This window comes from Podarcis tiliguerta (genome assembly GCF_965153285.1).
Source record: "Podarcis tiliguerta genome assembly, chromosome: 7".
Lineage (NCBI taxonomy): Eukaryota > Metazoa > Chordata > Lepidosauria > Squamata > Lacertidae > Podarcis > Podarcis tiliguerta.
In genome coordinates this window covers 3,758,199-3,783,019 of record NC_139540.1, presented here as the reverse complement: position 1 = coordinate 3,783,019, position 24,821 = coordinate 3,758,199, and the positions used below count along the sequence as shown (strand labels likewise).

At 47.5% G+C, this 24,821-nt stretch overlaps 1 protein-coding gene across 1 annotated transcript; it reads left to right on the top strand.

Moving 5' to 3' along the window:
- The first annotated feature begins 973 nt into the window (after positions 1 to 973).
- Positions 974 to 10,690, top strand: PSCA (prostate stem cell antigen). Its single transcript, XM_083449121.1, has 4 exons — positions 974 to 1,115; positions 4,399 to 4,528; positions 9,381 to 9,488; positions 10,397 to 10,690. Exons 2-4 carry the CDS (start codon positions 4,477 to 4,479, stop codon positions 10,609 to 10,611), a joined length of 375 nt encoding a protein of 124 aa, XP_083305247.1. The 5' UTR covers positions 974 to 1,115; positions 4,399 to 4,476; the 3' UTR covers positions 10,612 to 10,690.
- The last annotated feature ends 14,131 nt before the right edge of the window (positions 10,691 to 24,821 follow it).

The following is a 24,821-nucleotide window of genomic DNA, read 5'->3' as shown; positions in this document are numbered from 1 at the left end:
AAGCACCAAATGGATACTCCTAAGAATCTTGAGATATGATGCAATTATTAAGGTTAATGGGTGAAAAAAGGCCACAACTTTATTGGTTACAGGTGATGAATGGTATTGGCTTAGGCATTGGTCCTGACTATATCCAACTCCAGCCCATCTGCTTGAAGTCCGGGAAGGGCTAACCACCAGTAGGGGGAGTCCTGCTGATGCACATCAACTCCCCCGGGGTCAACGCTAGGGGGCGTGCCTTAGGCCCTCACCTCCCCAGGCTTCGGACAGGGCCACACCCCCGGAATCCTTTATCGGACTCCCCTTCAATATGTGGGGCAGGTGATGGCGCTACCTCCCCTCTTCCATCTACAGAGCAATACCAATGCCTAACCGCCAATACCAAGAAAGTTGTGATGATTTGCTATGAGGTATGTGAAAACCAAGTGGCGGGTGCCAATTTGCCAAGTGGAAAAATTCCTACCCGGTCCCTCAACGGCGACCAACTAAGGTCCATAGCAAGGTGAAGGAACGAAAACCTTATAGGGTGGGAAAAGCAGGAACACTGGCAGGCAGCAAAGAGGGAGATCCCCGACTGTGTCCTGCCTTAAATAGGGCAGGCCACGCCCCCCGAGCCAGCTGATTGGCCAGCCAGGGGGTGATGCATCCGGGAATTCCCCCAATCGCGCGGGGCTGACCTCCACCCACCGTGCACATGGAGGAGGCGTTAAGCCCGCAACCCCACCTCCTCCTAAGGCGAAAGTGGCAGTGAAACTTCTCCCTTCACAGAAACAGGAAAACATATCTCATTTTGAATACTGCTCTGCTGCTTAATTCTTTTTTTTATTATTTTCTTTTTTGAGAAAAGCAGAGAAATTTAATACCGGGTCAAACAAAGAACTATGGAACTCAATGTTGATGTTATCATAGATTCACACTCTTGCACACAGTGAAAAGTGGACCAGGCTAATCGGGCAGCACCTGTGCCCTGGCTGCCTGATGATCCAGGTAGCAAGTATTTATGACACTTCACCCAGCGCTGATGTCAAATCCTAGCAGGCTGCTCAACCAATAGGACTCAGAGCCCAAGAAGGAACCTCCTTTGCAAGACAGACAAGCCATCCAATGTGTGCCCAGTAAGTTGGCTGTATTTGGCCGTAGTTCAGTGGTAGAGTCCCTGCTTCTCCATGAGGATGGTCTGTGGTTGAATCCCTTGTATCTCCAGTTCAAGGATCAGGGCCAGAAAAAAAACCTTCTCTGGCTCACTAAAGGAGGATAGAATAAGGGTCCGTCTTGTAAAACTTGCTTTCCTTTTCTCTCTGCGGTGCTGTTCTGAGTTACAGGCAGCTGCAGCAACCTCTAGGTCTGGGTGTGAGTTCAGGAAGCCCCCGGTTCAGATCTTACCACACAAGGCTCAGCCTTCCATCTGTAAAATGGGCGCAGCGTTGCCAAATTTACAGGGCTCTGTTGCAAAACATAATGAGATTTGAAATAGACTATGGCAATTGATGCTGTTGGTGATGATAGCTCATCCACACAGGTCTGCCACACACAAGAGCAGCTGCAACAGAAGGACTATTACTGCCTCTACAGTGGTACCTCAGGTTAAGTACTTAATTCGTTCCAGAGGTCCGTTCTTAACCTGAAACTGTTCTTAACATGAAGCACCACTTTAACTAATGGGGCCTCCAGTTGCCGCCGCACCGCCAGAGCACAATTTCTGTTCTCATCCTGAAGCAAAGTTCTTAACCTGAAGCACTATTTATGGGTTAGCGGAGTCTGTAACCTGAAGCGTATGTAACCCGAGGTACCACTGTATTATTGTTTGCATTGCATAAATATGGACTCTGTGTTCTCAAAAGCCAAAGTGGTGTTTACAGCTATGAGCATAGAACGTCGTCAAAATCCTTCACTAAGGGAGACCCAAATTTGGCAGCAAGAAAAAAAACGGATCTCCGTAACACATACAAATTGAGCAAATGCACATAATTGCACTCATTTCACGTAATTTGCTCGACAAATTTGCAACATTCATTCAGTTCTATGGTAATAATAATAATAATAATAATAATAATAAAATTTATTATTTGTACCCTGCCCAGCTGGCTGGGTCTCCCCAGCCACTCTGGGCAGCTCCCAACAGAATATTAAAAGCACAATCAAACATGAAAAACTTTCCTAAACAGGTCCACCTTCAGATGTCTTCTAAAAGTCAGATAGTTGTTTATCTCTTTGACATCTGGTGGGAGGGCGTTCCACAGGGTGGGTGCCACCACCGAGAAAGGCCCTCTGCCTGGTTCCCTGTAGCTTTGCAGGGAGGGAACCGCCAGAAGGCCCTCAGTGGTGGACCTCAGTGTCTCGGCAGAACAATGGGGGTGGAGACGCTCCTTCAGGTATACTGGACTGAGGCCATTTAGGGCTTTAAATGTCAGCACCAACACTATGAATTGTGCTCAGAAATGTGAGTAGACCTGCATAGAATTGCACTGTCAATGCTAGAGTAACAGAGCAATTAACAAGAACAACCTTATGCCAGACTATGTAGAGCTAGGACAAGCAGGTCTTGCTGCTAAGCAGGGAAAGGTTAGGACGGTGCCCTAAAGGAACCCTTGGTTTCACCTGCTACAGGCAGCTCTTTTGTTGTTATAGAGCATTGCTTAAGAACATAAAAGAGCTTGCTGGATCAGGCCCATGGCCCATCTAGTCCAGCCTCCTGTTCTCACAGGCATGAAGCAGATGTCTTTATTGGAAAACCCACAAGCAGGATTCAAGCACAAAAGCCTCTCTCTTCCTGTGATTTCCAGCATTGCTTCCTTCGACTGTGGAAGTCAGAGCATGCTAGCCATCACGACTAGCAGCCTTGGGTAGCCCATCGCTCCCTGGAATTTGTCTTTTAAAGCCGTATAAGTTGGTGGTGATTTCTGCCGCCTGCGGAAGCGAGTTCCATACTTTAACCATGCACTCTTTGTTTCTAAGATTCCAACACACTTCCAACCATATTTCCCCAACCTTAATAATAATAATATTTTTTTATTTATATCCCGCCCTCCCCAACCAAAGCCGGTCTCAGAACTGCTAACAACAATAAAAGTAGCACATCATTCTAAAATCAATTCATTCTAAAATCAAGTCAAAATCAAATTCATGGCAACCATTGGGCTAAAGTTCTGTGCGGATTACCGAAGGAGGGGGGTCAGGCTGTGCCTTGGCCAAAGGTCTGATGGAACAGCTCTGTCTTGCAGGCCCTGTGGAAAGATGTCAAGTCCCGCAGGGCCCTAGTCTCTTGTGGCAGAGCGTTCCACCAGATCGGGGAAAAAGCAACTTCATCATAAAGTTTTACCAAACCCCTCCATTAAATATCTGCACAGTTGCTCCTTTCCTCAATTACAGTGGTACCTCAGTTTTCGAACCTAATCCATTCCGGAAGACCTTTCTGAAACGTTCAAAAACAGAGGCACAAAAGGCGGTCCGCAAATTCAGTGGAGAAATTGGGTGGGGGGGGCTTCAACAGAAGCCGTTCGACTTCCGGGGCACGTTGGAAAACAGAAGCGTTTACTTCCGGGTTTTCGGCATTCGAAAACCGAAACGTTTGGCTTCCGAGACATTAGACAACCAAGGTACCCCTACTATAAACTTTATTTCTTTAAAGGAGAAAAAGAAAGTCTGAAACGGCCATTCTGCAGCATCTGACCCCTGGCTCAAATCCTGTGGCTTTTTCAGTGTGTGTGGCGTCGTGGCAAACATGCCATGATTCCACATAGTTTGTGGCAGGGAGTCTTCAGCTGGGCATTGCAGGGGGTTGGACTAGATGACCCCTGGAGCCCCTTTCAACTCTACCGTCCTATGACTGTATGCAATCCTCCTCTTGGGTCCAACCAGTTCTTCCTCTGTCTCCTTTGGATACCAACTCCTGGTGGCAGCATGTTAGCAGCAAGGCCTGTGGACTTTGCACTGCTTGAAGGTGTCTTAAGGTGTGGAAATAGCTTTCAGGTATAGATAAAGCTTAACCTGTTCTGACTTAGATGCCCTCAGGCATCCTCCAACCCTAAGCCGAGATTGAATTCGGCAGCTCATAATTGGCATCTATGAAAGCCGACAGACCAAGGTATGCCGGTCTGGGTGGATAAAGCGAGTGTCATCGCTTAGACATGTGAGCAGGAGAAATCTCACCCGCCCTGATCAAGGAGGGAAGGGACCATTTGCCCCAAAAAATACCCACCGCACCCTATGCCCACCTCATTTTTCATCTGCTTAGTTCCACTGCTGTGCTCTGAGTTGCCTAAGGGCACTGCAAGGGCAGGCACAGAACTTCTGTTTGGAGAGGAGGGTTGGTGATGCCTCACATTCCTGGTGAGAAGAAGCCCCATTGGTCCTGCCAGAAGCTGGACATGACCCTCCCAGTCTCATGTGGGCCAACAGTTACTTTTCAGAGTATATAAAGCAGCCCCCAGAAGTGAGGATGTTCCATTCCCTGCGCGACGAAGACATCCACCAGCGATGAAGGCCCTTCTGATCTTCGTGGTGGCCGGGAGCTTCTTCATGCAGCCAAGTAAGTCTTTCAGGTGGTCTTTCTGCATTCTGAGTGTATTTCTTCTAGGAAACTCAGCTCTGTGAGCTGTCAAAACCTTAATTCAGAAGCCAACCAGAGCTTCTGGGAGTTGTTGTTGTTTAGTTGTTTAGTCGTGTCCAACTCTTTGTGACCCCATGGACCAGAGCACGCCAGGCACTCCTGTCTTCCACTGCCTCCCGCAGTTTGGTCAAACTCATGTTGGTAGCTTGGAGAACACTGTCCCACCATCTCGTCCTCCATCGTCCCCTTCTCCTTGTGCCCTCCATCTTTCCCAACATCAGGGTCTTTTCCAGGGAGTCTTCTCTTCTCATGAGGTGGTCAAAGTATTGGAGCCTCAGCTTCAGGATCTGTCCTTCCAGTGAGCACTCAGGGCTGTTTTCCTTCAGAATGGAGAGGTTTGGTCTTCCTGCAGTCCATGGGACTCTCAAGAGTCTCCTCCAGCACCAGAATTCAAAAGCATCAATTCTTTGGCGATCAGCCTTCTTTATGGTCCAGCTCTCACCTGGGAGACCAGGGTTCAAATCCTCACTCTGCCATGAAGTTCAGTGGGTGACCTTGGGCCGGTCCCTGCCTCTCTGCCTAACCTACCTCGCAGGGTTGTTGCGGAGATTAAATAAGGAGCAGGAAAACCATGTTCCTTGGAGGAAAAGGTGGGATATAAGTGCAATAAATAAATGGATTGATCAATTGATCGATCGATTGCATTGCATTTATATCCCATCTTTTTTTTTTCTCCAAGGAGATCAAAGTGGCAAAAATGGTTCTCAACCTCCCCATTTAATGCCCACAGCAACTCTGTGAGGTGATTTGGGTTGGGAGACAGAGACCGGCACCCAAGGTGAGCTTCACAATCCCCAAGTAAGGATTGAAACTCTGGTCTCTGGTACTCTGGTAAAGACCCCAGGAACATTCTTCCATATGTGGTGGATATGTAGGAAAATACAGGTATTCTGGGAGAGTATACATGCAGAACTGCAAAAAATGCTAAAGATCTCTTTCAATAAAAAAACCAGAGACCTACCTCCTGGGATTAACAGATTTGGATATTCCACAAAAGAGGAAGGGTATCTTTTTATATGCAGCAAAATGGAAGAGTAATGAAATCCCCTCTATTCAAGATTGGATCCAAAAGCTGACAGAATATGCTGAATTAGATGGTTTATCAGAAAAAAATAAAGAATAAATCAAAACAGGAATTTGTTTCTAAATGGGAGGTTTTCAAAGAATATCTGAAAAATAAATATAGTTGTTTAAATTCTGTTGCAGCATTCGAGGAACTTCAGTAATAGTTGTAAGGTAGATATAAGAAATTAGATTTAATGAGAATAAGTTTAATTATAAAAAAAAAAGTGTATTGGCAATAAGTAATATGAATTTGAAGTATGGAATAGATGGGAGGTTGGGTCTTTAGTGTTAAGACCAATAGATGTTTTATTGTTTGCTAAGAATATTATGTGTCTATGGTTATTTTTGTAATTTGTGTATAATTTGGTATTTGTGTTTTTTGTTTGTTTGTTTTTCTTGCTGTATAAATAAAAAGCTTTAAATTTAAAAAAAGGAAGGTAAAGACCTCCAAAACATAACTTAAACGAGTTTGCTCCCACAGCCCTTATTAGGGTTATTTCCTGTTAACATTCCCCAAGCATTCTCTGAAACTTTGACTGTTAATCAAATATTAGAGGCGGGAATTTTACAAATGCCTCAAATGTCAATATCTGCCAGAGTTTTATCGTTGGCGTGCAACGGAATTTGGCATGTTATGGTCTTTGATATTTTGCATGCCAGAAATTACTGCGTTAGATACTTGGCACCAGAGATGGGGTAAGAATTCAATTCGCTTCACATTGAAAGGAGAACCTAACTAATTTGCACTTTCTGAAACAATCTGTGGACGGAAATAGAGCCGTCCTTCAAAATCTGGAGAAATGCAGTTCTCCAGCCAAACAATACGTTAAAAAAAAACACCAGACTAGGGTTAGGTGTGCATAAAAAGGATATATAGAGGAATTTGAGAGGGAGGATTGTGCTATCCTGCTTCCTCTGTGTGCCAGAATATCTCTCCACCCCACCATAGGCCTCCCTTTCTCTCACCAACAGCTCCCCTCAAAAATGGCAATTTTATCTCTTCTCCTCAACTTCTGAACCCACAAAGGGTTCTGATATCTTCCCTAACCTCACCCCCTGGCCACCCTCTCTCCTACCCAGAGTTTTCCCCAAAGGACAATAGAATCATAGAATCATAGAGTTGGAAGAGACCACAAGGGCCATTGAGTCCAACCCCCTGCCAAGCAGGAAACACCACCAGAGCACTCCTGACATATGGTTGTCAAGCCTCTGCTCAAAGACCTCCAAAGAAGGAGACTCCACCACACTCCTTGGCAGCAAATTCCACTGTCGAGCAGCTCTTACTGTCAGGAAGTTCTTCCTAATGTTTAGGTGGAATCTTCTTTCTTGTAGTTTGGATCCATTGCTCCGTGTCCGCTTCTCTGGAGCAGCAAAAAACAACCTTCCTCCCTCCTCTATGTGACATCCAAACAAATGATGTTTGCAGTCTCTCTCTCTCTCTCTCTCTCTCTCTCTCTCACACACACACACACACACACACAAGCCTTCCTCAGCACCAGCAGAAGGAGAGGGAGGAGAGCCCCCCTTCTAGCTGGTCACGGTCGCACCTCTTCTTCCTCCCGAGGTGACCCATTCAAGCTCTGAGGTATATCCTTGCAAGAGCCTGCTTCTAAGTCTCAGATCAGCCTTTGTGCCTCTTGCCCCTCCTGGTGGCTCAGGCTGTCATTACAGCATGACAACGATCTAGTACAAACATAGTATAGAGGGAAGTGATATTCAGACAGTCAATCTACTGGGGGAAATTGGTTTGAAAACCTATGTGCGCTAGGTTTAAAATTGCATTGTGAAATGTGCATTTTTTGGCAGAGACGTCCAGTGCCCTAACACACAGTAGCCAAGCCAAAGAATTTGTCAAATGATTTACCCCTTGCTTCCCCTTAACTGTGTCATTTTCCCTGGTTTATTTTTTGATTTTAAGATTTTCAAGGGGCGCTCCTATCCTCTTGTACTCACGCAAAGCACTGTGGACACTGATAGGCTATGTATAAATTAATAAATACTAAGGGACCGGAGAGGATGTAAGATTGTTCTTGAACTCTCATATCAGATATGGAAACTGACAGCTGTCTGATTTTGATGGCCCGTAACCTTAAAACAGTTTACGAAGAAAAGGGGGGATAAAACAATCATTAAGAAAAATTGACAACAGTAATTGAAGACTTTTGAAAAGTTAACATAACAATAAAGGGAAAAAACAGCTTAAAATTTGCACCAGTTTCCTAAACCTCTGGTAGACTTGCCCAGTGCTTTTTTTCTGGGGGGGCCGCAGGGGTACGCATACCCTTAAACATTTTGTGAATCTAACTTTGGCCTCATTTAAGGGGCAGTATTTCAATATGAGTAGGAAAAGGAGTACCCCTAAACTTTTTCTTTTTTTACTTTTTTTTTAGAAAAAAAGCACTGGACTTGCCTAAACAAAAAAGTTTTAAACAGGTTTCAAAAAGCGTACAGTGAAGGCACTTGCCTGGTATTATTAGTGAGCGCAGATCCTTACCATGAATCTTACTTACATATTGTGTTGAAAAATATCGGCTGATGGAGACTATTACGCAACAGTAGTATCATTCCAGAGACACTGTGCTTTTGAGAGTTTTGAGACGTCTTCCGCTGAAGCTTTTGAAAGACTCTTGAGAGACTTTACTTTGGAAACTTCCGAAAGACTATTGTGATACTGTCCTTACATATCTGTTTTGAGCACACGGCTTGGCGGACCTCGCTACCACTCTGTTATATTGTGCATATGAACTTTGATTGGCTTCTTCCTATAATTGGAATGATATCGTTATTTGATTATATATTCTCAACTAACTACAGTGGTACCTCGGGTTAAGTACTTAATTCGTTCCAGAGGTCCGTTCTTAACCTGAAACTGTTCTTAATCTGAAGCACCACTTTAGCTAATGGGGCCCCCTGCTGCCGCCGCACCGCCGGAGCACAATTTCTGTTCTCATCCTGAAGCAAAGTTCTTAACCTGAAGCACTATTTCTGGGTTAGCGGAGTCTGTAACCTGAAGCGTATGTAACCTGAAGCATATGTAACCCAAAGTACCACTGTATTAGCCTACGTCTTGTGTTTGTATTGTTGTGATTGGTTCTTGTCAAAATTACAAATACCTAAATACAGACGGTCATTTAGCCTCACTAGATTCAACATGCTGCCATCTGCCTTATTGCAGGGCAGATTCAAGGGTAAACCGTACGCAGAACGAGTCTGCCCCTGCGGCTTGATGGAGGTAGAAACTGTCTCTCATGCAAAAATCTCCAAATGAATCCGAACTTCAGTGTCTAAAATCCCTGGTAGAGGACAAGGATCCTGAGATCACGTTAAGGGTAGCCAAATTCTGTGCGATTGCCATAAAACTTAGGGAACAAGCTGTGCTATCATAATGATTAAGATTTTAAATGATAATTTTAGGTTATATGTTAGTGACTAAGTTTTAATCTATATATTTTTAAAGTGTTGCTGTACCTGTATTGTCCCTGTTATACCTGATTGCAAATTCAAATGCATCCCTATTGTGTTTGATGACTTCCTTGATATTGTATGCGGGCTGGAACTGGTCTGTGACCGAAATAATAAAATTCAAGATTCAAGGTTCTTATTGCAACACAGGGGTTTGTTTTTGCTATTAATAGGCAGTCATTTCCAAAGTGTAGCTTCTTCAGTTTGTTCCTTTCCCCCATTAAACTGTTTCCCTCTCTTATAGCTGGTTCACTGAAGTGTTACACCTGCAACACCCAGGTCAACAACAATAACTGCAAAGGACAGCAAAACTGTGATGGAATTGGACAAGTATGCAAAACAGATGTCATTGGTAAGACCATTTCTTAGGTGCCCTTCTGTTGGGTTTGTTATTCCTTCCTCAATTCCTCAAAAATTGGAACCAAACTTTTAAAAAATCCTGCTTTCAAAATAAACCTTTATGCCCCCTTTTTAATACAAAAGCAGCAAGAAAGGCAATTCTTTCTCTGTGTCCTTTGATTTTCGCTATTCTTATTTTCGCAAATATATATATATAGACACGGGTGGTGCTGGGGTCTAAACCACTGAGCCTAGCTAGAACTTGCCGATCAGAAGGTCGGCGGTTCGCATCCCCGCAAAGGGGTGAACTCCTGTTGCTCGTTCCCTGCTCCTGCCAACCTAGCAGTTCGAAAGCACGTCAAAGTGCAAGTAGATAAATAGGTACCGCTCCGGCGGGAAGGTAAACAGCGTTTCCGTGTGCCGCTCTGGTTTGACAGAAGCAGCTTAGTCATGCTGGCCACATGACCCATTGTGTAAATAATATACATTATTTACACAATGGGCTGCACGTGATTGGCTAATTCCGGAATTCTCCTGTAGGCCAATCAGGTTGTGGATTCACTTCCACCTGGAGCTGGATTGGGTGGCTCCTGCGGACCAATCATACTGCTGCATTGTTCTAGGACCAATCAGACTGCTGCATTCTGAATCCTATTGTTCTAGGACCAATCAGACTGCTGCATTTTGGATCCTATTGTTCTAGGACCAATCAGACTGCTGCATTTTGGATCCTTTTCAACTCAGTACATAACACCTATGAATCTCTGATCCCACAGGTTTCGAATCCTTCCTCTTAATTTGTCTAATTGTGCATCGTCCATTAATTTCATTTGCCGTTCTTCTTTCGTTCGGTGATTCTTCTTGCTTCCATTTTTGTGCCAATAACATTCTTGCTGCTGTTGCTCCCGATCTTCTTCCCAGGTGTCGTGGGCCTTTTCAACGTCATCTCCAAAGAATGTACCGCGTCCTGTGAGCCATACTTCAGCGACTTCAAGGTGGGAAGAAGGAATGTCTCCTGCTGTTCCACCGACCTCTGCAACGTCAACGGAGCCTCTGACTTCAAGATGGGTTACATCCAAGTGGCCTTGGCCCTTTCCGCCAGCCTTGCCTGCATCCTTCTCAGAAGCAGGCTCTGAGGAGAGGGCTGTGTGTGTAGCTGTACAGAAGAAAAACCAAATCTAGATTCTTTCCCACTAAAGTGACATTCGAAACCTTTTAGATCTGTTGAACGGCACGGACGGGTCTCTGCTGCTGCAAACGTGGATGCCTTTCTAGAGTTACTTATTAGGGATTATGGGAGTTGCTGGGCACACCCAAACCCCATTCCAGTGTAGGGCGTAGATGTGGGCCAGCTTGATGATTCTTCGGGTGTCCTAGCAAAGTATTAGAAAATAGAATTGTAGAGTTGGAGGGTCGTCTAATTCAACCCTCTTCAATGCAGGAATCACAGCTAAAGAACCCCTCTGTTTGACAAGCTCCAACGAAGGAAAGTCCATCACCTCCTGAGATCCATTCCACTGTCAGACAGCTCTGTCAGAAAGTTATTCCTCGTATTTAGTTGAAATCTCCTTTAATTGCCATTTGAATCCATTCGTTTGAGTCCTGCCCTCCAGAGCAGCAGAAAACAAGCTTGCTGTATCTTCCATATGACTGCCCCATAGATTTTTGAAGATGGTGATCATGCTATATTTAAATAGATTTTGGCTGATGATGTCCCAGTTTTCTATAACAGGCAGGGCTGTCACCAACCCTTTGCAGGCTCAAAAACTGGGGGTTGTGCAATCAAGTTAAATGCCACTTCTGAGTGATGCTGACAGACAGGAGTGTTTGAGAACCTACCTTTCACTTGGGCAGAGATGATCTTACCTTCTGCTCGCCTTGTGAGTGAGCCTGTGGTCTAGCGACAGAGATCTGCCAAAAGCTGGGTTTTTAAAACGTTGTCTTCTAAAAACTCCCAACAGCCTAGGAAGCAAATCATCATACCTAGATGTTGCGGCTCTAAGCTCTAAAATATTTGGAATCCGCTCCCCTGTAGCAAAGTTCCCAAAAGCATTAGGGTAGTAAACTCATTCGTTCATGATCTCTGTCGCTTCAGACTGCAGGAAGTTAGATGTTGAAATTGTTGGGTGAAACTGGGAACTGACTTGTCTGTTTTGAGTGTCGGATCCATCCTCTTCAGGAAATGCAATAGCGCCCAGCACGCTAATGCTGCGCGGTGCTGAGTCGTTCCGCTTCTCCCGGCTATAGCAGAGTTTCTTCAGTAGCCGTGTGTCTGTGTGTAAGGATTTATCAGCACGGCAGTACAATGGTACCTGTGGGTGCAAGCGGGATCCATTCCGGAGCCCCGTTCGCATCCTAAAGCGAACGCAACCTGCGTACGCAGGTCGCGATTCTCTGCTTCCGCGCATGCGCATGACGTCATTTTGAGCGTCTGCGCATGCGTGAGCGGCGAAACCCGGAAGTAACGCGATCTGTTACTTCCGGGTGGCCGCGGAGCGCAACCCGAAAACGCTCAACCTGAAGCATATTCAGCCCGAGGTATGCCTGTAAAACTCTTGTACACAGCTTCTTCTATTCTGCGAAGCTTTAATGTACAGCAGCAAAACAATATGTCAGCCAGGAGAGAGGGACGGCATGTTGCCTTTCCTTTGCAGCCAAAACAGAAAGCGAAAGTAAGTTCACAATCATACCCCGGGAACAGGACTGTCATTTCCCTTGAGTTATTAACCCTGTAAGCTCTGGGACTCCTCACGGAAATGCCCCTTCATAGAGGATGAGAATTAAGAACATCAGTAGAGCCTGCTACATCAGGTCAGTGGTCCATTTAGTCCACCATTTTGTTCTCACAGTGACCAACCAGGTGCCTCTATTGGGAAACCCAGAAGCAAGATCTGAGCATAAGATCAACACTCAACTGGTGTTGTAATGAATTGCTATGTCTATGGAGGCAGAGCAACAGCTATTGTGGCTGCTAGCAGAGGTTCAGGACTCCTAAGTCCCATGGGGAATTCCCAGAATGGGATGGAAAGGGAAAATTGGGAATCAATATTTCACAACGGTGGTGATGGGGTTGAGGGTTTTAGGCAGCGGGGAGTCTGGGAAGGAAACGGGCAAGGCAGGGAGGGAAGGAGGGAAATAAATAAAAAAGGAGGTGTGATTAGGGATGGGAGACGAATTCAATTCATTCCGGATTTCAAGGCAAACATACGTAATTTGCCCTTTTTGGAACAATATAGCAGCTGAAATACAGCCCGCCTTCAAAGGGAGCACTTTACTGGATTTTGCAACGTAGGTGTCTAGCTCAGCAATGTTATACTGGGATTAATGTAATAGGGTGAGATGTCGAAACAAATGAATCTGTTGGTGAAAATAACTTACAAAATTGCAAGGTTGTGAAAATTGTTCTGCAAACACATGAAAGTCACACTAAAAAGGCTTGTGAATTTCCATGAGGAATTATTTGTACAGTTGGGTTTAAGATTGGGAAAATGAGAAAGCGGGAGAAAGCGAAATTGACAGATTAACTGCTATCCCCACAGCACGGTGGGCTTCCTTGCACCCTTTTGGCAACCTCTCCCCGAAACAAACAGGCCACCCTAGATAAGGAATAAGAAAAAATTAAGCAGTTTTCATAGTATCAGCTTTTGACTCTCTGCTCAGATATTACGGTTGATCCTGTGTTGTGTTTCCTCCTTCTTTGCATTTGTATTCTTAGTTGCAAACTACCCAAAAGCATCCTACCTTTATGAGCGGCGTAGAAAACCTTTATTTAAAAAAGTAATAAAGAATAAGATTTCGAAGGATCTCTACACGCTGAAAGTCGTGACTATTTTCCTTCAACATAATTTCGTTCGCCGACATATCAAAAAAGATACACACTCTTCAACTGACTCACTGCTCCCAAAACACTCACAGTGTTCCTATAAATTCAAAAGTTTGCTTTGAGCAATTTCACTACCTTTTCCCAAACTCATAGGTGGGCAAACTAAGGCCCAGGGGCCGGATCCGGCCCAATCACCTTCTAAATCAGCCTGCAGATGGTCCAGGAATCAGCATGTTTTTACATGAGTAGGATGTGTGCTTTTATTTAAAATGCATCTCTGGGTAACTTGAGGGGCATAAGAATTCATTTATTTATTTTTCCCCAAAATATAGTCCGGCCCCCCGCAAGGTCTGAGGGACAGTGGACCGGCCCCCTGCTGAAAAAGTTTGCTGACCCCTGCCCTAGCTGGAAGTTCTCAGCACTGAACACAATGTGATGAGACTAATAGTTAGAGAGATATTCCTGGCTATCTGGAGACTGCCTCCTACCATTAACTCCCATTGATGAACCATCAGCTGTTATCAAGCGATTGACCTTTGAAAGGATGGCCATCTAGCAGCCATAAAACCATTTGGCCTGTGATCATAAATAGCTGCAAATGAGGGTGGATTGGGGGAGTATGTTCCCGGAGACCAAGATGTTCTCCTTGAGGTCACTGGGTCAGCAACCATCCTATTGCAGGAATTTAATGTTAGGATCCTTGCACTGGGTTCCAGAGTTTGATCTGGAAGCTCCGCAAAACATCCCTTATTTTACTGGTTCTTAGAAGTGTGTCTCTTGCCGGGTGTATAATGCATTCGGAACAAAGGAAGTCATGGTTGACACAAGCTTTATGGCTGTTGAAAGACACGTCCACGCAGCTTAACGCAAGCAACAAAAGGATAAAATCACACAAGCATGTGAAGAATGAACAAGAGGAATTTCTTATGCAGCAGAGATTAAAAGTAGTAGGGGTGACCTGTCAGCCAAGGATCTAACACATGGGTAGGCAAACTAAGGCCCGGGGGCCAGATCCGGCCCAATCACCTTCTAAATCCGGCCCGCGGACGGTCCAGGAATCAGCGTGTTTTTACATGAGTAGAATGTGTCCTTTTATTTAAAATGCATCTCTGGGTTATTTGTGGACGCAGATGGCGCTGTGGGTTAAACCACAGAGCTTAGGACTTGCCAATCAGAAGGTCGGCAGTTCGAATCCCCGCGACAGGGTGAGCTCCCGTTGCTCGGTCCCTGCTCCTGCCCACCTAGCAGTTTGAAAGCACATCAAAGTGCAAGTAGATAAATAGGTACCACTCCAGCGAGAAGGTAAACGGCATTTCCGTGCACTGCTCTGGTTCGCCAGAAGCGGCTTAGTCATGCTGGCCACATGACCCAGAAGCTGTACTCCGGTTCCCTCGGCCAATAAAGCGAGATGAGCACCACAACCCCAGAGTCGGTCACGACTGGACCTAATGGTCAGGGGTCCCTTTACCTTTAAGGAGCCTCAAAGCGGCTAACATCTCCTTTCCCTTCCTCCCCCACAACAAACACTGAGGTGAGTGGGGCTGAGAGACTTCAGAGAAGTGTGACTGGCCCAAGATCACCCAGCAGCTGCATGTGGAGGAGCAGAGACACGAACCCGGTTCACCAGATTACGAGTCCACCGCTCTTAACCACTACACCACACTGCCTCTCTAATAGCTAACCCTCAAGCAGGTCCTGAGTGGAAGAGCCACTTTCTCCTCCTGTAACTTCCTGCAACTGGGATTCAGAAGTGCTTCAGCCTCCGACCATGGAGGCAGAGAATAGCCACCGTGACTGGTAGCTGGTGAGACCCTCCCACCGGGATTCATGCTGGAGATGCAACCTGTGATCTTCTGCATACAAAGTCGGTGTTCTACCACTGCAAAGTCCCCAAGTTCCCCAGGAAAACCAGGACATCCCATAGATAGATAATTCATTACGGTCAAAGACCAGCTCTCATAACACAATAAAAACAGCGTTCATAAAGATAAAATATACAATCGGAGCAGATTGCAGCAATAGTTCATGAGTTAAAATTGGGATATATACATACACCCGTACAACTGAGATTTGGGCTACAATAAAAAGTTGGCGCTGAGGCGCCCCAAAGGGCGACTTCAACATATCCCTAGTAAGCTATTTTATTCTAGAGGATGATCTGTGCCTACAAATCTGGGCGCAGAATCTGGCTACCAGACAGGTCGTCTTGTGATCTGTGCCTAAGACATCCCATATTTCACCACAAGAGAACGGCTGCCATTTTGCTTGCCACGATCTCGCATGGTTTCGTGACGCAATTCCTCCCCAAGGAAAGCTTGGGGGGGCTGCAATCTCATGCGGTGCCCCAAAAAAGGGACGCGGGTGGCGCTGAGTCTAGGGCTTGCTGATCAGAAGGTCAGTGGTTCGAATCCCCGCGACGGAATGAGCTCCTGTCGCTCGGTCCCTGCTCCTGCCAACCTAGCAGTTCGAAAGCACACCTGTGCAAGTAGATAAATAGGTATCGCACTGGCGGGAAGGTAAATGGCGTTTCCATGCGCTGCTCTGGTTCTCCAGAAGCGGCTTAGTCATGCTGGCCACATAACCCGGAAGCTGTACACCGGCTCCCTCTGCCAATAAAGTGAGATGAGCGCCGCAACCCCAGAGTCATCCGTGACTGGACGTAATGGTCAGGGGTCCCTTTACCCTTTATCTAATCTATTCGGTGCCCCAAAATGTGCGTTCTTGGGCTTTGTGCCACCCAAAACAAAACAAAAAACACTTGGGGGGGACCACAGTGCGAGATCACAGCAACCCAAATGGCCGCCATGTTCTGGTGATAAAAAACGGGAAGATGGCACCCAGGAAGATGGCGTCCCGGATTTTGGCTTCAAAGTGTGGGCTGCGGTAGTCGATACTGATCCTGCACTGCAATGGGCTGGACTAGATGATTACAGGGGTCCCTTCCAGCCCTGTGATTGTATGAGAGACAAATGCTCTGACCTTGCATAAGGCAGCCTTCCTTCGTTGCAGCCAAATTTATCTTACCTGTCAAAGCAAGATATTATTTCGTACGGCTTGTTACCCTTTACCATTTCCCCATGGCTCTTGATTAGTCACACAGACACCCTGGTCCAGTGACTTTGCCGCCCTGGTGCAGAGTCTCAGCGGACGGTCTTACGCAAGTGCAGAAGGCTGCAGGCGTTCATGGGTGGCGATGCAAAGGGAGAGGCGACATTCTGCCTGGGCGGCTTGGAAAAACACCAGCCGGCCTGCAACACCCTGCCCCAGGGACTGTATCGTGGCCCCTGCCTCGTCTCCCAAACAAGAGGAAGAAGGTTCTATTGTTCCGCATAATTCTCCCTGGCAGAAACCGAGAGCTGTATTACGAGCGCCTAGTGAAAAGAGAGCCCTGCCCTTTCGTTACGAAACCAAAGCACTCATGAATGCAAACATTAATACCCCCAGAGGGAACATTAAGTCCAGAGCTTTGTTTTCCCCCAGCCGGAACTCACCAGAACGCAGTTCTGGCACCTGTCAAGGTAGGCATTCATAGAGAGTTTTTGCACCTCTTTTTCTAGAAAAATAGCACTGGTGAAGTCCCTTTCCAAGTTCACATAGAGATATCACAGAAATATCGCTGCATTGAGTGGACAAGCCCAAGAGTCAAGAAGGTGGTTTCTGCATGTGCTATTGTAATGGCCTGGGACTCGGGCTCAGACTCGGAACCAGAGGAGTCTCAGTCTGTACTGGATCCTTTGCCTCAGGCATCATCTGAACCAAGTCTGGGGCCTGATCCTGAAGAGTCCCAGTCTGCACAGGTTCCCCTGCAACAAGCACCAGCTGGGCTGAGTCAGGGGCCTGAGCCTGCCCTGGCTCCAGATGCGGGGATGACCTCGTTGCCTTCAGCTGTGCCATCACTCACAGCTGCTCCACTACCGGTTGGGTCAGGGGAGGCTGAGGCGGCCCCTGGGTTTAGTAGCCCACTGACATCTCCCGAGCTGCAGAGACTAAGATCTGAGAGAAGGAGAGACCTGAGTACTCGCAGGAGGAATGTTCGCCTTTGGGCGAAACAGGGAGTTGAGTCGCCGGGGGATCAGGACCGGCCGCTACCCTGACAGAGATAAAAGGCTGTCGGACCTTGCCCCAGGTTGCGGGAGCAACATTGCTGTATGCTAGATCTTGCCTGAGACCCTGTACCTGTCCACGTCTGGTTTCCTGCCTCGTGTCCTGCCTTGGCCCTGTCGGACTGACTCCCAGCAGAACCTTTGGATTCTGGACTAGTCCTGGATCGCGTTTCATGGGTTACCCCCGGGCCCAGCACACTTGGATTGTGGCTCAGAATTACAATACCTCAAGGACTGCCTCTCTCCATGTGAGCCTGGACCCTGAGATCATCCTCTGATGTCCTTCTTTGTGTGCTTCCGCCATGAGAGGTCCAGAGGGTGGCAACACAAGAACAGGGCCTTATCTGCACTGGCCCCCTATTTGCGGAATGCTCTTGCTAGGGAGGTTCAGCTGGTACCTTCATTATACACCTTTAGTCGCCAGGCAATAACGTTCCTCTTCACCCAGTCCTTTGGTTGGTTGTCATCCAGCACAGCTATGGAGGGAAATGAGGGGCAGATGGAGCTTGTCAGGCTGAGAAAGGAGCCCATCTAGAAGAAGAAAACTCTGATCCTCAACCTCTACTGCATTGTAGGGTATCTTCAGGAGAAGAAAAGGCTAAGGAGTAAACACTGTACACATCCAGAGTGGAGTCCGTAAGGCTGGATGGCACCTTGTACGCCTCCTTCCAGCAACTCCCGCAGCCAAGCTGGTCCCAAACATTTTGCTCTGCTTTCCTTTGGACCACAACAGCAAGGCAGAGAGGGGTGGGGGTTTATCGCCTTGGCAGCCTAGGACCCCCACACACTCTGCCCACGCTTCGCTCTCAATGATACACTCCATTGTCTTTTGAGTCAGACGGCTGCCAACAATTGCTCTAGTTATCTCCTGCTTGGGTTACTGCAATGCGCTCTACGTGGGGCTACCTTTGAAGGTGACCCAGAAACTACAACTAATCCAGAATGCGGCAGCTAGACTGGTGACTGGGAGCGGCTGCTGGGACCACATAACACCGGTCTTGAAAGACCTACATTGGCTCCCAGTACGTTCCTGAGCACAATTCAAAGTGTTGGTGCTGACCTTGAAAGCCCTAAACGGCCTCGGTCCTGTATACCTGAAGGAGCGTCACCAGCCCTATCGTCCAGCCCAGACACCGAGGTCCAGTGCTGAGGACCTTCTGGCAGTTCCCTCACTGCAAAAAGTGAAGGTACTGGGAACTAGGCAGATGGCCTTCTCGGTGGTGGTGCCCGCCCTGTGGAACGCCCTCCCACCAGATGTCAAGGAAATAAACAACTATCTGACTTTTAGAAGACATCTGAAGGCAGACCTGTTTAGGGAAGTTTTTAATGTTTGATTGTGCTTTTAATATTCTCTTGGGAGCCGCCCAGAGTGGCTGGGGAAACCCAGCCAGATGGGTGGGGTATAAATAATAAATTAGTAGTAGTAGTAGTCTATCTTTTCACCTCTCTCTCCCTGTCCACCCACCACCACCCGCGATGAGCGGCCTTCAAAACCCCCAAATGGAAAATTCAGAAATGAAAGTGGGAAGGGGGTTGCAATGGAGTATCCTGGCAGTGGGCAGGGCTGACTGACTGGAACGTTAGGCGGGAGCAATCCACATTAGAGCATGGTTTTATAGTTTAAAAAGCTGGTCAGTCTTAGGTCAACCGTGGATGCTGTTCCCATCATCACCTCTTCCCAATTGACAAGTACTGGGGCTGAAGGGGACATTCTGTTCTGGAAAAACACTAGGTGGACTTCTCCAATCCATAAACCACGGACTGACCTGAGTTTAATGGACCTGTTTCATAACTTTCCCTCAAGGCTGCTGAGATAAGGCAGGCGTTTCAGGACCCCAGGACCTGAGAAATTATTACCTCTGATAATGCAGGAGGGTGGTTTTTTCCCCCCAGAAGACAGGGTTTACGCGATTTCCATCACCAAATCTTTACAGAAGCCGTTTGCATTTTTTGTTTGGATCGCCTGCTCAGCGCTCGACATACAAGCGAAACTCGGAAAATTAGAATATTGTGGAAAAGTTCATTTATTTCAGTAATTCAACTTAAAAGGTGAAACTAATATATGAGATAGACTCATGATATGTCAAGCCTTTGTTATAATTGTGATGCTCACGGCGTACAGCTGTTGAAAACCCCAAATTAACAATCTCAGAAAAATAGAATAGTTAATGAAATCAGCAAAACAAGGACTGCAAATAGAGCAATATTGGACCTCTGAGATGTAGAAGCATGCATATGTACTCAGTACTTGGTTTGGGCCCTTTTTGCATCAATTACTGCCTCAATGCAGTGTGGCATGGATGCTATCAGCCTGTGGTGTTATGGAAGACCAGGATGCTTCAATAGCAGCCTTCAGCTCTTCTGCATTGCGTTCCCATATTGCTCTATCAGCTGTACGCCATGACCATCACAATGATAACAAATAAAGGCTTGACACATCTCGCGTTGCATGTCATGAGTCTATCTCATATATTAGTTTCACCTGTAAGAGCAAGAGAAGAGCCTGTCAGATCAGGCCAGCTTCCTGTTCTCAAAGTGAACAACCAGGTGCTTGCGTGGGAAACCGGCACGCAGGATTCTAACCTGAGAGCAGAAATCTCCTTTCCTGTGGTTTCCAGCAACAGAAGTATTGTGGTGGCACAGCAGAGCCATCAAACTGCACAAAATGTGATGGGTGCAAACATGCCTTTCAGCTGACTGTATACTGGATGTTATCTTCTGACTTGTTCTTGGTTTGGTAGGAATTATGGCCTATTCACGAATGTGTCCACCCACCTGTCAAATGTGGTCCTTTGGGTGGGGTGGGTGGAGAAGGTAAAGATCTGGGTCACTGCACAGATCCAGTCTCCCCAACCCTGGATTAAAGGGTTTAGTGAACGGCTCAAGCAGAAGAAGTTGGTTTTATTCATTTCAACCTCCGTGATCGAGCAGTGATGTGAAGCAGTCTTTGAGCTATCCCAGATCAAAGTTGCTAAGGACCTTGCAAATTAATAGGTAAAGGTAAAGGGACCCCTGGCCATTAGGTCCAGTCGTGACCGACTCTGGGGTTGCGGCGCTCATCTCGCTTTATTGGCCGAGGGAGCCGGCGTACAGCTTCCGGGTCATGTGGCCAGCAGGACTAAGCCGCTTCTGGCGAACCAGAGCAGTGCACGGAAACGCCGTTTACCTTCCCGCCGGAGCGGTACCTATTTATCTACTTGCACTTGACGTGCTTTCGAACTGCTGGGTTGGCAGGAGAAGGGACCGAGCAATGGGAACTCATCCCGTCGCAGGGATTCAAACTGCTGACCTTCTGATCAGCAAGTCCTAGGCTCTGTGGTTTAACCCACAGTGCCACCTGCGTCCCTTACAAGTTGCTAAGGACCTTACAAGACCCTTAAACTGGGCCAGGTAGCATATGGGCAGCCCATGGAAACATTTCAGAACCAGTCTCACACCCTCCAACATTTGGTCTTGCACTCTGGTGTGAGCCAACTGAGTTGCACCACAAGTCTGTACGAGAAAACACCTGACTTTTGGTCCTGCGCCTTGGTGCAGCCCAAGCATGGAGCCAAAATGCAACCTCTGGGATTTCCATCCTAAACCGGGGAGGCTTCTGTAAATCCAAATTGCCCCCCTTAAAATGTGACAATTGTGTATTATGCTGTCTGCCCCCATCAACAATCTAGCCACAGTGTTTTGCAGCAGCTGTAGTCTCCAAGAGAGGACCCACATAGAGCCCATTGCAGTAATCCAGCCTTGAGGTTACCGGAGGATGAATTGTGCATTTGAATGATTTGAAGGAAGAGAAAGAGGTCAAAGTCTTAGGAGGTAGTTTCAGGATTATGGGTCAGCAAGGGAGAATGGGAGGTGTGATATCAGAAATAATAATAATAATAATAATAATAATAATAATATCCCGCCCTCCCCAGCCGAAGCCAGGTTCAGAGCGGCTAACAACAGTAAAAATAACACAGTTTACATAAAATCACAATCAATTAATTGAAATACATTCTAAAATCAATTCATTCTAAAACCAATTCAGAATCAAATTAATGGCAACCATTGGGCTAGAGTTCTATGAAGATTGCCGAAGATTGCCCTGGCCAAAGGCCTGGTGGAACAGCTCCATCTTGCAGGCCCTGCGGAAAGGTGTCAAGTCCTACAGGGCCCTGGTCTCTTGTGACAGAGTGTTCCACCAGATCGGGGCCACAGCCAAAAAAGCCCTGGCTCTGGTTGAGGCCAGCCTAACCTCCCTGTGGCCTGGAGCCTCCAAGATGATTTTGTTTGAAGACCGTAAGGTCCTCCGTGGGACGTACCAGGAGAGGTGGCCCCGTAGGTACGAGGGTCCTAGGCCATATAGGGCTTTACACAGAGGTTCTTCCAGTTTTCTGACGATGGTTGAGTTGGAGGAATGAAGGCAGGGGTGTAGGAAGCGGGGTGTGGTCCACCCCAGGTGTCATCCTTGAGGGGGGTGACAAAATAACACACCGCAGGGGTGGGCACTTACCGCGGGGCCTGGCCTGCAGTGCGCCCGAGCCACACGTCTCTCCCGGGAGTGAGAGGCAAACTCCATGGGCAGCTTGCCGCCTTGCCCCTCTGGGCGGAGTCCCACGGCACCCCAATGCGCGGATCGTCACAACACCCTGGAGCACGAATCACCATGGTGCCCCCGTGGGTGACTCGCCCCACCCCCGCCGCTCCGGGTGCCAGAGCAACTAGCTACGCCCCTGAGTGAAGGTTCCAGGCAGGGATATAACAGCATATCAGGGCAGGGAAATGTGAGGGGTGGGAGCCATGAATAGTGCTGGATACAGAAGGATTTACTTAATCTCAAGAACACAGTAAGAGTTTGTTGGATCAGGCCAATGGGCCATCTAGTCCAGTATCCTGTTCTCACAATGGCTGACCAGATACCTCTTTGGGGAAACCCAAACAATCAGGATTTGAATTCAAAAGCACTCTCTATATGGCTTCCACTTACCACTGCGCAATAGCTAAGATAAATTCCTGCAGGCTCCATAAGGTAAAGGTACCCCTGCCCGTACGGGCCAGTCTTGACAGACTCTAGGGTTGTGCGCCCATCTCACTCAAAGAGGCCGGGGGCCAGCGCTGTCCGAAGACACTCCCGGGTCACGTGGCCAGCATGACATCGCTGCTCTGGCGAGCCAGAGCCGCACACGGAAACGCCGTTTACCTTCCCGCTAGTAAGCGGTCCCTATTTATCTACTTGCACCCAGGGGTGCTTTCGAACTGCTAGGTTGGCAGGCGCTGGGACCGAACAGCGGGAGCGCACCCCGCCACGGGGATTCGAACCGCCGACCTTTCGATCGGCAAGCCCTAGGCACTGAGGCTTTAGCCCACAGCGCCACCCGCGTCCCTGCAGGCTCCATAGGGTCTCGATTTATATTGATTATTCACAGTACAGTCATACCTCATGTTACGTCCGCTTCATGTTACGTTCTTTAACGCAGTGGCGTAGCGTGGGGGGTGCAGGGGGGGCCGGCCGCACCGGGCGCAACATCTGGGGGTTAGGGTTAGGGGGCGCAAATCCACGGGTTAGGGGGCGCAAATTACTTGCCTTGCCCCGGGTGCTGACAACCCACGCTACGCCACTGCTTTAACGTTACGTCCCGTGGCGATCTGGAAATACCGGAAAGGGTTACTTCCGGGTTTCACCGCTCGCGCATGCGCAGATGCACAAAATGACATCACGCGCATGTGCAGAAGCGGTGAATCACAACCTGCGCATGCGCAGACGCGCCGCTGCGGGTTGCGCTTTTTTCATGTTGCAAACAGGCCTCCGGAACTGATCCCGTTCACAACCAGAGGTACCACTGTAGTGCAGTAGTTTCCCTTCTATCTCGGTCACAGCAGCCAACAGGGCCGGCTTACCCATAGCCGCTAGGGGTGTGGGGCACCCAGATGCCAGGCTCTCAGGGGCACCAGGCTGAGAGTCCGGGGCCAAGATTTGGAGTCCAGTGATGAAGAGCCAGGCCAGCCGACAGCCGCTGCCGAGTGGCGCAGAGCCCATCAGAATGTCGCAGGCTTTTCTGCTGCAGGCACTGAGGCTGCCGGCCGGGTCCGCCCTCCTGCGCGCCTGGGATTGGCAGGCCGTCGAAAGGCCCGCCCAGCACACGCATGCTGCTCACATGAGGCACACAGCTTCCCTCCCAAGCCTCTGTAGGGATTGCTCTCCACCCATAGCGGCATGGGAGAGAGTTGTGTTGTTGTTGTTTAGTCATTTAGTCGTGTCTGACTCTTCGTGACCCCCTGGACCAGAGCTCGCCAGGCACTCCTGTCTTCCACTGCCTCCCGCAGTTTGGTCAAACTCATGCTGGTAGCTTCGAGAACACTGTCCAACCATCTCGTCCTCCGTCGTCCCCTTCTTCTTGTGCCCTCCATCTTATCCAACATCAGGGTCTTTTCCAGGCAGTCTTCTCTTCTCATGAGGTGGCCAAAGTCTTGGAGCCTCAGCTTCAGGAACTGTCCTTCCAGTGAGCACTCAGGGCTGATTTCCTTCAGAATGGAGAGGTTTGATCTTCTTGCAGTCCATGGGACTCTCAAGAGTCTCCTCCAGCAGCAGAATTCAAAAGCATCAGTTCTTCGGTGATCAGCCTTCTTTATGGTCCAGCTCTCACTTCCATACATCACTACTGGGAGCACCATAGCTTCACTACAAAGGAAGCACCTTTATTGACAAGGTGATGTCTCTGCTTTTTAAAATGTTCTCTTGGTTGTGTGCCTCCCCCCAAACAACTCTGAGCTGCCCCCCTAAAAGATGCTCAACAACTTTGGCCTTCCCCCCCCCAAAAAAATTGGGGGCACCGGGCAGTTTTTTGCACTCTGGCGCCACATATGCTAAAGGCATATGGAGAAATGAACTTAACACTTTGAACTGAAGCAGACCTTGCATGGATGTGACTTGAATCTGTACCGTAAAGTATTTCCCAAGCCCATTTTGATGCCATGTGTACGACTGCATGCAAGTCTTAACATCTGTACATGCATTCCTCCCAGAAGACAACACTTGGTTGCTCTTTTTTATTTTTATTTTTAAAATAAAGTTTGCTTGTTTTTTAACATTTTTATTTTTTACCAACAACCAAAACACAAACAGTGAAAGCCCCCAGGCGGCTGATACATTGGGTATACATAATCAATAATAACATATTCAAATCAGCCATATGTACAATTTTATATATACGTTAACACTCCTCCCTCCACAAGGTTTATTTAACTTTTAACATTTTAATTACCCCAAATTGTTCACACCTACCCAAATAATTCAATATCTTCTCAAACCTATCCTCCTCTTTCTCACTGACCTTAAACCCTTTCATTCTGTGTATCTTCACAGTTAGATATTCTAAAATTATAATATTATTCAGTTTTTTTCCTCCATTGGTTCACCCCTAACTCACCCCTACTTGCTATAATC